A 14,913-nucleotide genomic window follows, 5' to 3' on the forward strand; every position below is an offset into this window, starting at 1 on the left:
TGAAAATAATCACAACCCTTTTACTGACGCTCATTAAAAGGGTTTGATGGATGCAATATATATATATATACTGACAAACTCTAATGACCTCAACGGTGAACATTGTGTTCTCTGTTACTCCATTTCCCATAAATGAAGTTGCTGATACATACAGTATGGTTCAGAGGGCATTGGGTTTCTCTGCTAAAATGGGGTTAGAGAGAAAAAACAGAGATGGAACGAGAATCAGGTTGAGAGCTACAGAGCATGAGGGAGAAAAAAAATCTGTGGGTATGCTGCTGCCAAAGGACGTCTGTGCATCGCTAAGTGGCTAAAAGCATTACTGCTCTCTTCAGCTCTCCAGCCTGTGCAAATAGGGCTCCAAAAATAAAACTGATGAACATCCATAAAGTCAGTCTGTGTGACATGACGGAGGAGCATCAATCAAGCGCAGTCGGTTCAGACACGAAGGTCAAAACAACGAGTGCAGAAATCAATCCTTCACTCTGTGTCATGTAAATGTGTAAATGCTCGTTTCTGCAAAGTCAAACACACAAAGAAAGGTCAGAACAGCACACAAAGTGTCATACCCACTGTATTTAAAGCTCTTCAATGCACTACGAGCATAGCCCACCAATAAACAGCTAACGACAAAATAAATCTTTTCTAATCCATGTGCATTATCTATGATTTAAACTGAAATCGGTTAGTAACGCTAGTTAATACAGATAAATCAAGAGAAAGACGGGTCAAAGTTAAGATCATCCCTAATGTCACAGGGTAAATACAAAGCATGAGTTACAGAAGACAAAGCTGACTGTCGCCAACTCAAAGAAACTCTGTGATATGCTAATTGAACATCAACAACAATGTAATAAAAATGTAATACAAGTGAATTTAAACAGCTTGAATAGAATATAAATCATTAAAACTTGTAGACCTTCCAGTTTGATACAAAGAGTTTCCAGTTGTTAAAAAAGTGACAGAACTTGTTCAGTTCAGCTGTGAGTGAGGTCCAAGGACATCTATCATGTCTGATCCAAAACCTTAACACGTGTGCTGGCTCTAGCACATGTATACATTATGCACAGCAGCCCCACCCACAGTAAACCTGAAGGGCCTTCACATCAGACTGGTTCACAGGCCTGTACAAAGTGTGACAATCATCATGCACATATGGCACTCCAATCCTGTCCTGAGGAAGAGAGTGCATAAAATATTACACATTATTGGGCATCTAGCAAAAAGCAAAATATCAAATAGTTTCTTTTTTTTCTCTTTTTATCACAACTCATGTATTTCAGTGCTATTGGAATTCAGTGGACTAAATATGGCTCAAAACTGGATTGAAATGAATCTTCAGATCTGGGGATTTAAAAGATCCATGATAACGCTGTCCAGTGCAATAGAAAAACAAGGCGTCTACCAGTGTAGGCTAGTCCAGTGCATGAGATAAATTTATAGATGTGACCCACTTTTTTTTTGGTCCCATTTCTTTTTTTTCAACACTGAAAAAGGAGAAATTCCCAAAAACAGAGGAGTCGTTAGAAAAAACACTGTAAAATTTAGATACATTATCATCTGGCAAAACATCTATTAAATGTCTTTTTTGTAAAGTCCATAGTGGTGGATTCTTTGTCAAGTCAAAAACCATATCGTGGCACACACATCTTTGCAGCATTCAGAAGGCCCTAATGCTTTTGCACCATATTGTCTGACAAAGCTCTCCTTTCTGTCAATCCCATCACCCCCTAGTAGTGGAGCGGATAGTGGAAAAATCATGCAAATAGTGATACAAGCACCAAATTTGGCATGATAATTCCCGAGGGGACGCTTAGCAAAGATGAACGATTGGCCACGTGAAAATCAGAGATGGCGGCCATTTTTCAAGATGGCCACCAAATTGACCTGCCGATAATGGTTTCTCTCATAGAAATTCATCTAATTGGTCGAGTTGGGGATCAGTGGTCCAAAGTTTCCTTCCCTGAAAGACCGGATAAGCAGGAATATGACAAGCTCCATATCCAACACCAGGTGCTAGAACTGGAACTGTGGACTCTCAAGCCGCAAAAACCACAAAGCAAAGACTCAGCAGACAGCCAGGAAAGTAACAAAAAAGTTATTGTAGGATGTTAAAGCTGTAAAAAATTAGATCAAGCATACATGAAACATATAACTCTACATCACACATTCAAATCGACCAAGTACATGCATTTCTGTTGTCAGGCTATTAAATAGGCATTAACAGTCGCTATAAGCCCCATAAATATGGGTCAATAGGTGCCTACTACACTGACTAGTAGGTTTAATGATCTATTCACATGGTAGATCACTGAAACCTCTAGCGACCGTAGTAATTATGACAGGAGCAGAAGCAGAAGTCAGGCGCTGTAGTATAGACCGTGTGAAATTCCATTTTTTTTGCCTAAACCTAAAGAAGTTGTAGTTTTGTTGCCTAAACCTAAAGAAGCAGTAGTTGTGTTGAATTAACCTAAATAAGTACACATTCAAATCGACCAAGTACATGCACTTGAGAAAAACATTCTCCGCTAGTAAATTTGACAGCCTTCTTGAAAAATGGCCGACATGTTGCAGTTAAAAATTGTTAAAACTATGAAAATTAGATCCAGCTTGCCAGAAAACAGATAATTTGAAACCAAGATCACTCAAATCGATCAAGTAGATGCATTTCTATGAGATACATAAATCATCATCAGCAGGTCAATTTGGCGGCCATCTTGAAAAATGGCCACCAAAATGTTGGATTTTCAAGTGGCCAATCGTTTATATTTGCTTAGTGACCCCCTCGGCAATCATCATGCCAAACTTGGTGCTTGTATCAATATTTGCACGATTTGATTGAAAAATGTATGTTATCCGCTCCACTATAGACTACAGATTCCTTATGTGAGTATAGGGGAAGCCCTTTAACTGCTGAACATCAGTCATCAGGTGAGCACACCAGGTGGAGCTGGTCTGGGCTCCCCACGCTGCCTGTGCTGGAGCTCCCATCCCCCAGGTCCCTGGCCACCATGCAGGGCAGGTTGAGCTCAGTGGAGCCTCCTGGGCTGGAGTCACTCCTGCTGACGCACTCCTCCTCCAGCACCAGACACAGCTCCTTCAGGTCCAAGTTCTCCTTCACCAGGCCGTCCTGCATGCGCTCCAGGTCGGCCAGCTTCTTCAAGTAGCCTCCCAGGTCCTCCCGCATCACTTTGGCCGCGTGATGCCCAAACAGCTGCCACTCTCTGGCCAGCTTCTTCACTTTGAGCCGGTCGTCGTCCAGGAAGCAGCAGAGGTCCCGCAGCTCCACGTTCTCCTCCTGCAGCCGCTGGTTGATGACTTTCAGCTCCCTGATCTCCAGGAGGTGTCCCTGCAGCTGTTTGTTCACCTCCTTTATCAGCCGTCCTCGCTGGATGAGAGCAGAGATCTTCTCCGACTCCTCTTTACGCAGCCGGATCACCAGCTCCTCTTTGGAGCACGCCAGCAAATCCTCGTCAGACATCTTTGACAGCTCTCTGTTTATTATCTCACCTTCGCTGCCCATTTTTTTTCCTATTATTAAAAAAAACCTACACCTAGAATATACCTGAGAATATATTAAAAAGAGCTTAGATGTGTAGCTTCAATGCTCAACACATCACATCCTCTTCCTCTGCATATTTTCCAGATGTCATGTATCATGCAATCATTACAGCACAAGGAGGCCAAATCATGGCACAAAAACATGTGATTTTCTTTTTTTTTTAGATGGCTTTTCTTCGAGGTCCTAATGTGTGCAGATCCTGCAGTGTGTGTTCTGATGTCTTAATGAGGTCGAGTATGAAAACGCACCGCAAACCCCTCCATTAATGTCAGTCTGTCATCCTCTCAGCAGCAGGCTGTGTTCTTCCAGAGGCCTCCAGGAATACAACTGTCCTTATTTTACCTCCTCTTGCAGTATGAAAGCAACAGCCGCCTTGAGGAGCTCTTCTGTGGGCCTATATTGTGCAAAAGGCCCGGTCGATCCACGGAGGCTTAATCCAGCAGCCTCGGATGCAACACCCCTGCAGATGTTGTGATTTTTTCACGTCGCTGGCATCGTCTCAGCAGGCTGTAGCTCCTCTCTGCTCGACTGAATGAACTCCTGGTAGGTGACTGGAGTCCGTTCTGTGCAACAGCAGCTTTTTTTTCAGAATCGATTCATTCTTTAGATAAAAAAAACAAATAAACAAACAAAATAAATCAAAAATGCAATCTCGCTCTTTTTATCCGCTCAAAATGAGTGCATCATCTCTTCTCATCCTCTAGGGCCGGACTGTTACCACAACAATGTCCGCCTCCGCCACTTTTCACGGCTGTGACTCCGCTGAGCAGACGAGCTGCGCGTCAAGCTACATGCAGCATCACCGGAAATCTGTCTGCACAGTCTTCAAAATAAAAGCACCAACTTGTGTGAACATTTTAATGAAAGAAGTGAGAATGCATTGCATCGTAAACCTGAGGTAGGCATAATGTTTTTGGCATCATTGAGCAAAAAAAAATCCATTATAACCTTTCAGTTACCTTTCAATTCATATTGTAATTCAAGTGTTCTGAGAGATAACTAGACTTCTGCACCTCCTCATGGCTCTGTTTTCAGGCTTTAGAAAAATCTAGCCCCTGATGAGAGACTTTGACCAATCACAGGTAATTTCAGAGAGAGAGCGTTCCTATTGGCTGTGCTCCGTCTGGTGGGCGGTGCTTGTGTCATACCCCATACCCCAAGACCCATGTCCGCCCGTAACCCAGCCTCCTTTCCATTGGCCTTGAACTGATTTCACAGTTGGTCACTAGTCACAAACTTTCTCATTTTACAGCTAAACGGTACACTACAAGATGTTTCTGAAAACATTTGAGGCGAGAAATAGACATTACAGTAACAGAATATTGATTCATATTTGATCAGCGCTGCCTAGTTTGAGTGTTTGATCGGAGTTCGTGAGTGATTGACAGCTGCTCAGAGATGGCAGCCTCCAGCTTGGCTCAGATTGGTTGTTTTCCTCCGGTCTGTGAAATCTTGCAGCTGTCATTACGACCACCGGAGGACACAGAGGCACATGATTTTTTTCAGATTACCCGTCTGATGCACTACTGTCAGGATATAGTTACCGTTGAATAAAAATAACTTTTTCTATTTTTTACTTTAAATGATGGCGTCTTACTAAGGTTTCAATGCAATCATGTTCCTCAACAATTCTTTTATTTTGAATGTTTTTTTTCCGGAAGTCTCACTTTTTATGATTACTGCTGTTTTGACATGTCGGTTAGATAGTAATCTGACATATTTGTGGTTTCCTCTGATGTTTACAGCGGCTCTTCGCATACCATATGGTAGTAAATGGCAACATAGCATCGAACAGCTCAGTGATCCAGCTGAACTGACTCTGGCCATCTCAGCTACATTATGAAAAACATCAAGATGTGAGGGTGAAGAGCTGCTCCATGTGCTCAGTGAGGAACTTGTGCGCCCCCATTTGGATTAAAAAACATATTTTTAACATTACTATGAAACCAAAACAGCATGGATAAGAACAATTTACAAAGGAAATGAGTAGGAAAGACCTGTGTGAAGCCACTTCCTCTTGGGTTTTCTGAATGATCTCATCCTCAAAAACTAAAGACATGGGCTATGATCAGATACTTACTATCCCAAAACCATTGTAAAACATGAGAGATCCTACATGCCTTTGGAGTTCACTATGGTGTACAGTACAATGCAGTTGTATCATGAGTGACTCCTGGTTGTACTCATTTCTTTTCAAAGAACATTGGCGGAAAGTGTGACTGCAGGGTTTTTTCCATGGGTTTATGCTGAGGCATTCAGCCACATCCTTCCGCCCTCTGTCCCACCTCCATTGTTTCACTGAGGCCATAACAATGTAGGGTGTTAACCGAGCAAGGGGGAGCTGGGGATGGAATCAGGGTGTCATGAGGGGTTAGAAATGAGAGTGTTGATGTGCAGCGAGAGATCCGACAAAAAGACATGTTGACCGAGTCGTTTTCCCTTATGTTGTGATTTTGAAGGACACATGCAGAAACACAGAAAGGGAGGGCGAGGAGAGGGATTTGCAGGGATTTATTTAGATTAATCGCCGGAGGAAAAGAGAGCAGATTGTGTACACGCAGCAAGCAAAGCACACATAGGCCTAGAGGCCCTGTGCTCACACAGATCTCTGATATGACATGTTTTAAAATAACTTAAGAGCCCAAATGTAAGGGGCAGAGATCAATGATGGGCTACTGCCTGGCTGATAAATGTGCTGTGGTAATTTGTGTCTTTACATAATCATCCATTTTAATAGATTTTCTTCTGGCCATTGATGTCTCTCATTTAAGATGAATGGCAGCATGTTTGTGTTGAGCGATAGGACCTGGGTCTATATATATACAAGTATATTGTAAAGTGATAGGTCCCACATATGGGGTCTAGGTTTATTAACCTCTCCTTGCATTGTACCTTGCATTGCCACTCAAGGGTAAAGCTGGCCTGGCAAGAAATATGCAGGCCGGATTCTCTGTCTCTGTGTGTCAGGCAGCCAGCTTTATGCTCATGCGCCCTTCTGCCAACAGCCTATGGATTAAACACGGGTTCAGGGCAGGCCTTATGGGTAGGCCCCATATCGGCATGCTGCTAGGAACACCAACAAATCTCAGTTTAGGTAAGAGTTTAAAACAAAACAACCCTAGGTCAATATAGCTTACTTGTATCAATTCAGAAAATATGATGATGATGATATTCTGACAAATTACTGTATGCACTATCCCTTCCTTGATAGAAACCTACAAAATGTGGTCCATTACTGGGCTGCACTGCAATTTTGTCTCCAGCCATAAATTCACTGTTAAAAAAAAAAAACAGCTTCTCTTGAGTCATTAAATGGCATATTATTATTATTATTATTATTATTATTATTGTTAGTATCATCATCATCATCATTATTATTATTATTATTATTATTATTATTATCATATTATTATTATTATTATTATTATTATTATCATGGTTATTATTATTGTTATTATTATTATTATTATTATCATCATCATCATTATTATTATTATTATCATTATCATCATTATTACTATTATTATTATTATTATTATTATTATTATTATTATTATCATGGTTATTATTATTGTTATTATTATCATCATCATCATCATCATCATTATTATTATCATTATTACTATATTATTATTATTATTATTATTATTATTATTATGCATATTGTGTGGCGTATTATAGTCTCGAAATTGTGCCAACATTTTGCCATAAAGGACGAGAGTCTTGTCTGCTTTGGCTCTACTGTGACTGATGAAGTGGAACCAAGCTGAACAGTCAGCAACAGTCGATGCGATACAGTCTGAGTCGAACACACAGAATGGTTGCGCTACACTGTTGCCATGGTCGTTTGGAACGTTCAGTGTTCTAAGGTAACGAATAAAAAGCGACAACACGCGGAAAAGGACGCAGATGAGATAATTAGAATGCTGAGCCATAGAAAGCAGCTCTGACAGGGAGGGAGTGGACTGACGATAACCGGAAGCTACAGCAACAATTACTCCACCGCTATGATAGTTTCAGAATAAAGGTATAATTTATACAAATCGGTACTTGACAAAAAAACTCAAATTTTGAAGGAAACACATAATCCCACAAAAGCATTATGCACTCTGGCCAACAGGCTCTGTGTTAATAGCCTACACAATTAATAAATTGTGCACGGATGCAGGTTTTGGTTATTGTACGCCACTGTATACAGCCCATTTGTGGACAAACTATAAAAAAGCAAGTTTACAGAGACTTCAGGTTGCATATAATGATGGCAATGAGAAATTACTAAAAGACCGAGATATTCCAGTGCAAGTGAAATGTTTGTGTCTGCAGCATAATACTTTTCAAACTGTATTAAGAATCTGATGTACAGATTTATATGCTGCTTAATCACTCTGAGAATGACATAATCTTGCGGTTGTCTACCATCAGATTTAGTACTACACGGTACCAATCATAGCTGGGAGGCACTGCTATAGTTCTTTATATGTAAGGCATTGATGTATGTATATATATTTTTTATATTTATATATATATTTTTTTTAATATCTTTTAATCATGACTTTTTATAGTGCTTCCTGTATTTGTAATGTATTATATGTAATGTATTGTTTGTTTTTTCAGTTTTTTTTTATCTGGACCTGAGTCTGCAATAAAGTGTGAATTGAATTGGTTTACTACACACTGCGTCTTCTATTGGTAGATACTGCACAAGAGAGGATGATGATGGCTAAACTGTCATCCATGATTGAGAATGACTCCCACCCCATGCAGGACATCATCTCAGCACTGGCGAGCTCCTTCAGCGACAGGCTGCTCCACCCAAAGTGTGTGAAGGAGCTCTATCCCAGGTCCTTCCTTCCTGCAGCTGTCAGACTCCACAACCAGCACTGCTCCCAGTCTAGACCACTTACACAACCAAAAACTGACAAGAACCTGATATTTTCAGGTGGAATTTCATTTATTCATTCATTCATTCTCACTGTGCAATATAATTTTCCACTGTGCAATTTTGTTAATAGTCTGTTTATTGTCAATACCTGTATATACTGTTCCTATTTTTATACTTCCTTCTATTTAAATGGTTCATATTTTGTTACACTTTGTTTAGCTCTTTTTTTTTTTACTGTGTTAGCTGATAGCATCTTGTTTTTGCACTATCCCTTTGCTGCTGTACACTGCAAATTTCCCCACTGCGGTATTATTAAAGGAATATCTTATCTCTTATCTTAATATATAGCTGCTCTAGGCTAACTGTATGTGACGCTTCCTCTTATCTGCACTTACACAATATATTATAATTTGTATCTAAAAACCTAACCTAATATCAAAACGCTCAGGAACACTACAACAGCACACATTCAATAACGAAAGTTCAACATAACCAGTGTTTTGTTGTTGAGAAAATAACTAATGTAAGAAGAGACATTTACAGTACAGCGCATGGAGAGAGCATTTCCGGTGACGTAACGAAACCGGAAGTTCGTGTAGCATGACTGCTTGTTGTTGACATTTAGCTTCCATAGAAACACACAGTAACGCTGCTATCCGGTACATGTTCGTGTTTTAAAACAACGTGCGCCAATTACCGTATTATACCGTCATCTTAATTCGGTCTTTAATCCATCGCTCTGTTGTCTGGTTGTCAGTTTAGTGTCCGTTGAAGCTGCAACAGAGCTAGCACAAGAGGCTAATGGAGGAAGTCAGCTTGGATGTAATGGAAAGATTTAAGTTAAACCAATAGAGTTTAACCATTTACTTTGCATTTCAGCTTTTATTGTAACGTGGTTCTTGGTGGTATTGGTTGGGGACAACACTCAAAACAAGTATAATGTGTGTTTGGTACTTTAAATGGTGTTGAGCTCATCTAACAGCTGGTTGTTGATGGCTACTTAAGTTAAATAAATGTGTTAAAACATCTACTGACCTACTTGCCTTTACTTCTTTGCCTCCACGCAGATGGAATGGAGCTGGATGTGTTCGTGGGTAACACCACTATCATGGATGAGGAGGTCTACCAGCTCTGGTTGGATGGATACACAGGTAGATATACTGTATATGGGTCTCTGGGTCACAATGTCCCAGCCAACATTTGTATGTGGGGCCCATTGTGGGTATTAAATGGGCTGAAAAATGGGCCCTATATGCGATTGTCCTCTGGGTTCCATAATGGCCACATGCCAATTGCCCACATGGATTCCATGCTGGATTACAATGGGGTGTTATATAAGCCCAATCTGGGCAACATACCCAAGACCCAGCTCGGCACCAGGTTTAAGTTCTATGTGGGAACTACATGGGGACTACATGGCCTGAAATATGGGTTGTAAGTGGGTTTGTCCACAGTTTCCATGTTGGCTCATGCACTAATTTCCCAGTAGTGACCCAACTAGGACCCACACGGGTAGCCAACATGGGGAGCCCATATGGGACCAACTTAGTTGACCCAAGTGGGCGCCATTTATGTTGCAGATTCTGAGCCCATGCTCTAATTTACCATTAGTGACCCAACTAGGACCCACATGGGGAGCCCATGTTGGACCAACTTAGTTGACCCAAGTGGGCGCCATTTGTTTTGCCCATTCTGAGCCTATGCACTAATTTCCCATTAGTGACCCACCTAGAACCCACTTGGGTAGCCCACATGGGGAGCCCATGTGGGACCTACTTAGTTGATCCAAGTGGGCCCCAGATAAGATGCCCATTTTGGGCCCATAAACACTTGGTACCCAGGTACCCCCAGCATAACCCATGTGGGGCCCACATAACCATGTTGGCTTGGGTACTCCAGCACACTGAGGACATACTGATGAGGAGGGGTGCTTTTACAGAGTCCTGGTTTGTTGGAGTTATCTTACAAATATGCATACAATGTGGGAGTTTATTGGAGTTTGGTTAAAAACACAATCAAAATGCAGTGGTTCCCAATCTGGGGGTTAGGGCCACCCAAGGGATCACAAGTTAAATCTAAGGGGTTGTAAGATGAATAAAAACATTGGAACACAAAGAAAATCAAATTGCCGCCACAACAAGTTGTTTCTTTTCCAGATTTTCCTCCACTGTTTGTTTTTGTTTTTTTTAATTGTAAAATACAGTAATATATAATACCATGTCATGTTGTGATAGACATTGTGTTCCTTGAAAGGGTTTGGAAACCGCTAATGTGCTAAATGTGTCACAGCAATTGAAAGCACATAATGAAACCTATAATCAGCTTCACACATATTGCAGCATTTACATCCACATCCTGCACATTAGAAGTAGCCAATGTAAAGTATAATGATGGAGTAGCAATTCAGTGCTGCTGTATATTCAAACCACACCAGCAGCTTTGTTAGTACAGGTTTATTACTAGTGATGGTGAGATGAAGCTTCATGAAGCACTGAAACTCCCCAGCAAATTGGTTCGCAAAAGGGTTCATTTCACGAGGCTTCATCTGGGCTTCATATGCACACGAAACCACCTATCGGTTGCATAGTGTAAAACAGGCAGATATATTCCAGATATGTGGCAGTGGTTTAACCGGGCACAGGGCAGTGAATGTGCGTGTGTAACTAAAGGAAAATAATAAATGGGAGACATTATTCGTTTTTATTCAGGAATAATAAGTTCTCAACTGTATTTTGGCTTCGGGCATCTTCAATGACGTCATTTGCCTAAAATGATACAAGCCTTGATACGCGTTTCACAGAAAACTTCCTGGATTACTCCACACACGCTCCGAAGCCTCGGCACATCACTTAACATCACTAGTTATTACACATAACTACAGCCATGGTTGGATCACCAAGCCTGTCTGATTTATCCCACAGTAAACGACGCAGTGAAGGTACGAATGGACGGAGGAGTGATGGAGGAGTGTGAGGCGAGTGCAGATGTTCTGCTGAGTGACACCATGGACCAGTACAGGACTTTCCAGATGTGTGAGCGTCTGCTGCACAGTCCATCCAAACTAGCAACCAGCTACTGTTCCAGATCCCACCTCATCGACAAGCCATGCTCATAGAGAGGTGCATTCATTCTCCTTCAATTTTCTGATGTGTTTGCGGTGTCTGATCTGAAGATATATGCCACATCTCATTGTCAACATTTAATCAAAGATTTATGTATTTTTCTATCTTTGAAATATGCCCCTTCCTTGAATTAGGTTATTCTCCTCAAGGCAGATGTTACCATGGCATGTATTTGTTATTAAACACCACTACTTTATTCTGGTTTCCTGACAGAGTAAATGAGAATATATTCTTACAAGTTTCCTTATTTGCCTCCGTGTTTCCTTGTTTAGATACTACGCCTTCGATGACGCATTTGTTCGTGAGGTCCTGGGAAAGAAACTCTCCAAAGGAACCAAGAAAGATTTGGATGATATCGGCGCCAAGACTGGTGTCACACTGAAGAGCTGCAGACGACAGGTGGAGATCATTCTGAACACAGCAATAACTGTTCATCTGTATTATCATTTTTAAATTGTCAGTGCTACCTATTTATCAGAGGAGTCTGCAGCCGTTTAAAAGATACTGCTCATTTTTGTTGTGAAACCAGAGTGATTTGTTTCAGTTTTGTCCTGGCTATTGTATGTGATGCCTTGATTAACAAACTAACTTTATTGCAGTTGCTTTAAATTTAACCTGAGCTCTAGTGACTGAATTTCTGACACTTTTAACATTTTAAATTACATCCTTAATGGTCCTAATATATATTTTTTCTGCAGGTTTTATACAAGTCATGTTGTAATTTTAGTAAATCTCCTGCATCATGTGTTTATTTCAGTTTGACAACTTCAAACGTGTTTTCAAAGTTGTGGAAGAGTTGAAGGGACCCCTGGTGGAGAACATACGTCAACACTTTCTTCTTTCTGACAAGCTTGCGAGGTAATCAGTGTGAAGAGCAGAGTACAAGCCTGCCTCAGGTTTATTTTCCAAAGCATTGGTATGGCTTGAAATCTGCTTTGTTTTAGTTTTTATGATGAATCACTACGTGGGTTTGTATTTTTAGCTAACTAACAAAACCTCAACTGAAAAGGCCAGCATTATTCAACTAGTGAAAACATCAAGGGTTCTATCTGATTGTCTTGTTTTTTTTTTGTTAGCTCCTATACAGTAATACGTCCTCTGCTTATTTCAGGGATTATGCTGCCATTGTGTTCTTCGCTAACAATCGCTTTGAGACGGGGAAAAGAAAGCTGCAATATCTCACATTCCAGGACTTGCTTTCTGTGCTGGCAGCTTATCAACAACTGGACCGTTGGGGCTGTTGGTGAGTTATTGGCCTTGTTGTTTCCTTTGGCCCGTTGATGACATTTTTATCTGAGATGTAAGGGACATGTACAACATTTAAATCATTTATGTAACATATTAATCATCTGGAACTATCTTAATGTGTTTTAGTTTTGAGACTTACAGACCGATAAAACATTAGTAGTAAATCCAAGAACAGCAAAAATAGAAGAAAAAAAAACATTTGAAACCGAGACAGAATATAAAAAAGGGCTTTAAGAAATGTCTCGCATAAGAACAAGAGGAATGCTGTCTATATTATGAATAAGGAACATTTAGAGCAGTGAGGTCCACTGACCACCAGAGGTCCTTCAGGTTTTGCAGATCCTCATTAGAATTAAGATGAATTTAAAATGTGTAAGTTACCAATTAGTTAAGTGAAAATTCTTATTTGGGTTAGGCAGAGTCCGATAATAATTGTAAGAAAAAGAATACGCAGTGATAATAGTTATAAGAACTGATTTGACGTTGTCTGACTTCTGGTTTTCTTTGTAGATAACATGGTGGAAGACATGGACGTGGATCTTGATAAAGAGTTTTTACAAGACCTGAAAGAACTGAAGGTTTTAATCACTGATAAAGATCTGCTGGATCAACACAAAAGGTAACAGAAAAACCTACACATTTTTACTGGCTTTTAATTACAATTTCATCCACACTCTCTTATTTGACTATTTCTCTTTTTCCATTCTCTCCGCTCTGTTCAGTCTGGTCTGTACAGCTCTCAGAGGAAAGACAAAAGCTTTTAATGAGATGGAGGCTAATTTCAAGGTGAGAAGCATCAAGCATGACACCCTCATTCTATCCGAAATGTAATCAGTCAGTAACTTCTACAGTGAAAGTAATGTCATTATTTTCTTCTTCCTGTAGAATCTTTCCAGAGGCCTCGTCAACATCGCCGCAAAGTTAACCAACACGAAAGATGTCAGAGATTTCTTCATTGATCTTGTTGAGAAGGTGTGTACTTCTACAAAATCTATTTTTATGTGTTTTTAAGCAAAGATCATTCAACTCATTTTCCTGAGGCCAGTTTAAAGTCTGCCTTTGAGAAGGTGTGATGTAACGTCTCCTCCCCTCCCTTTTCCCCCCTCAGTTTATTGAGCCGTGTCGTTCAGACCGATGGACAGCTGCGGACATGAGGCTCTACCTCACTCACTACAACAACTCTGCACACATACTCGACACATTCAAGTGAGTTAATGTGCTTTTATTCTGTGAAGATTATCAGGTACAGCGCGGCTCCAACCCTGCCAGGGTTATCAGTTCCCAAGGGGGCGACCCATGCCAAAAATACAGTCAGGATCTTGTAGAGCTTTTGGCAAAAACAGAAGATTATATACACTTTGCTAGTCATTAAAGCTGCTTAACCATAAAGTTAAAATCCTCTCTAATATTGACGTCTCTGTTCTACTAGTGGGAGTCACCCTATCTCGCCCCTCATTTCTTAAACTGTAGTTACCTTGTTTCTCATGCAAACACTCTGGAATGTAGTTAAGGGTTTACACAGCGCTGCACCACTACATGCTTAACAAAGAGATATTCATAGAAGAAACATAGACCCCCCCCTCCTCCTCTATTACACTGAGTGGACAAATATTGCCTCATTTAGTCTCTTCACCCAGATTTCACAATTACAGTTTGTCACGAGACTTACAGTACCTCTTTGCTCCATTTACTTACAGTTTGCTTTCTTTCTGTCTCTCCTCAGACATCAGGCTGTGTGGGACAGATACATGGGCGTCATCAAAAGCTGTATCTTCAAAATGTATCACGACTGAAGCGGTTTCTTCGCTGCTCGGCCCTCGTTTCTCGTTTGTTATCCCCCCCCCCGCTGAAGCCGTTATCTTAGCCCTTTGGTTCGTTTCGTCAGCGGTGATGAATTCTGCTTCTCAGCCTCCCTGTTTGCACCCATAGAGTCCCTGCAGTGTCTGTAAATTTGGTTTGTAAATAAAATGAACATATTTACATCACAATTTCATTCTGTTTTATCTGCTGTGTTATTTGGAAGAGTTGTTATCATTAACCCATTCCCGGGACAAGATTTACTGAAGTTGTGAGTGTTGGATGGAGATTAGAGACAAAGA

At 40.6% G+C, this 14,913-nt stretch overlaps 2 protein-coding genes across 2 annotated transcripts; one reads left to right on the top strand and one right to left on the bottom strand.

The window, feature by feature from the left end:
- Positions 1-556: 556 nt before the first annotated feature.
- ccdc85b (coiled-coil domain containing 85B) lies at positions 557-4,475 on the bottom strand. Its single transcript, XM_037781019.1, has one exon. It carries the CDS (start codon positions 3,521-3,523, stop codon positions 2,921-2,923), a length of 603 nt encoding a protein of 200 aa, XP_037636947.1. The 5' UTR covers positions 3,524-4,475; the 3' UTR covers positions 557-2,920.
- Positions 4,476-9,001: 4,526 nt separating this feature from the next.
- On the top strand, positions 9,002-14,807 carry fibpa (fibroblast growth factor (acidic) intracellular binding protein a). Its single transcript, XM_037780516.1, is given in 13 exon segments — positions 9,002-9,379; positions 9,512-9,595; positions 11,366-11,506; positions 11,509-11,563; positions 11,839-11,965; positions 12,324-12,424; positions 12,678-12,758; positions 12,760-12,809; positions 13,325-13,433; positions 13,537-13,600; positions 13,700-13,786; positions 13,923-14,020; positions 14,538-14,807. Coding segments are annotated over 12 exon segments (1,062 nt in total). The 5' UTR covers positions 9,002-9,379; positions 9,512-9,516; the 3' UTR covers positions 14,608-14,807.
- Positions 14,808-14,913: the final 106 nt, after the last annotated feature.

The sequence above is a fragment of the Sebastes umbrosus genome, chromosome 9 (genome assembly GCF_015220745.1).
Source record: "Sebastes umbrosus isolate fSebUmb1 chromosome 9, fSebUmb1.pri, whole genome shotgun sequence".
Lineage (NCBI taxonomy): Eukaryota > Metazoa > Chordata > Actinopteri > Perciformes > Sebastidae > Sebastes > Sebastes umbrosus.

Bases quoted from the DNA above. Each gene is read 5' to 3' on its own strand.
- ccdc85b (XM_037781019.1), bottom strand. From the start codon at position 3,523: ATGGGCAGCGAAGGTGAGATAATAAACAGAGAGCTGTCAAAGATGTCT.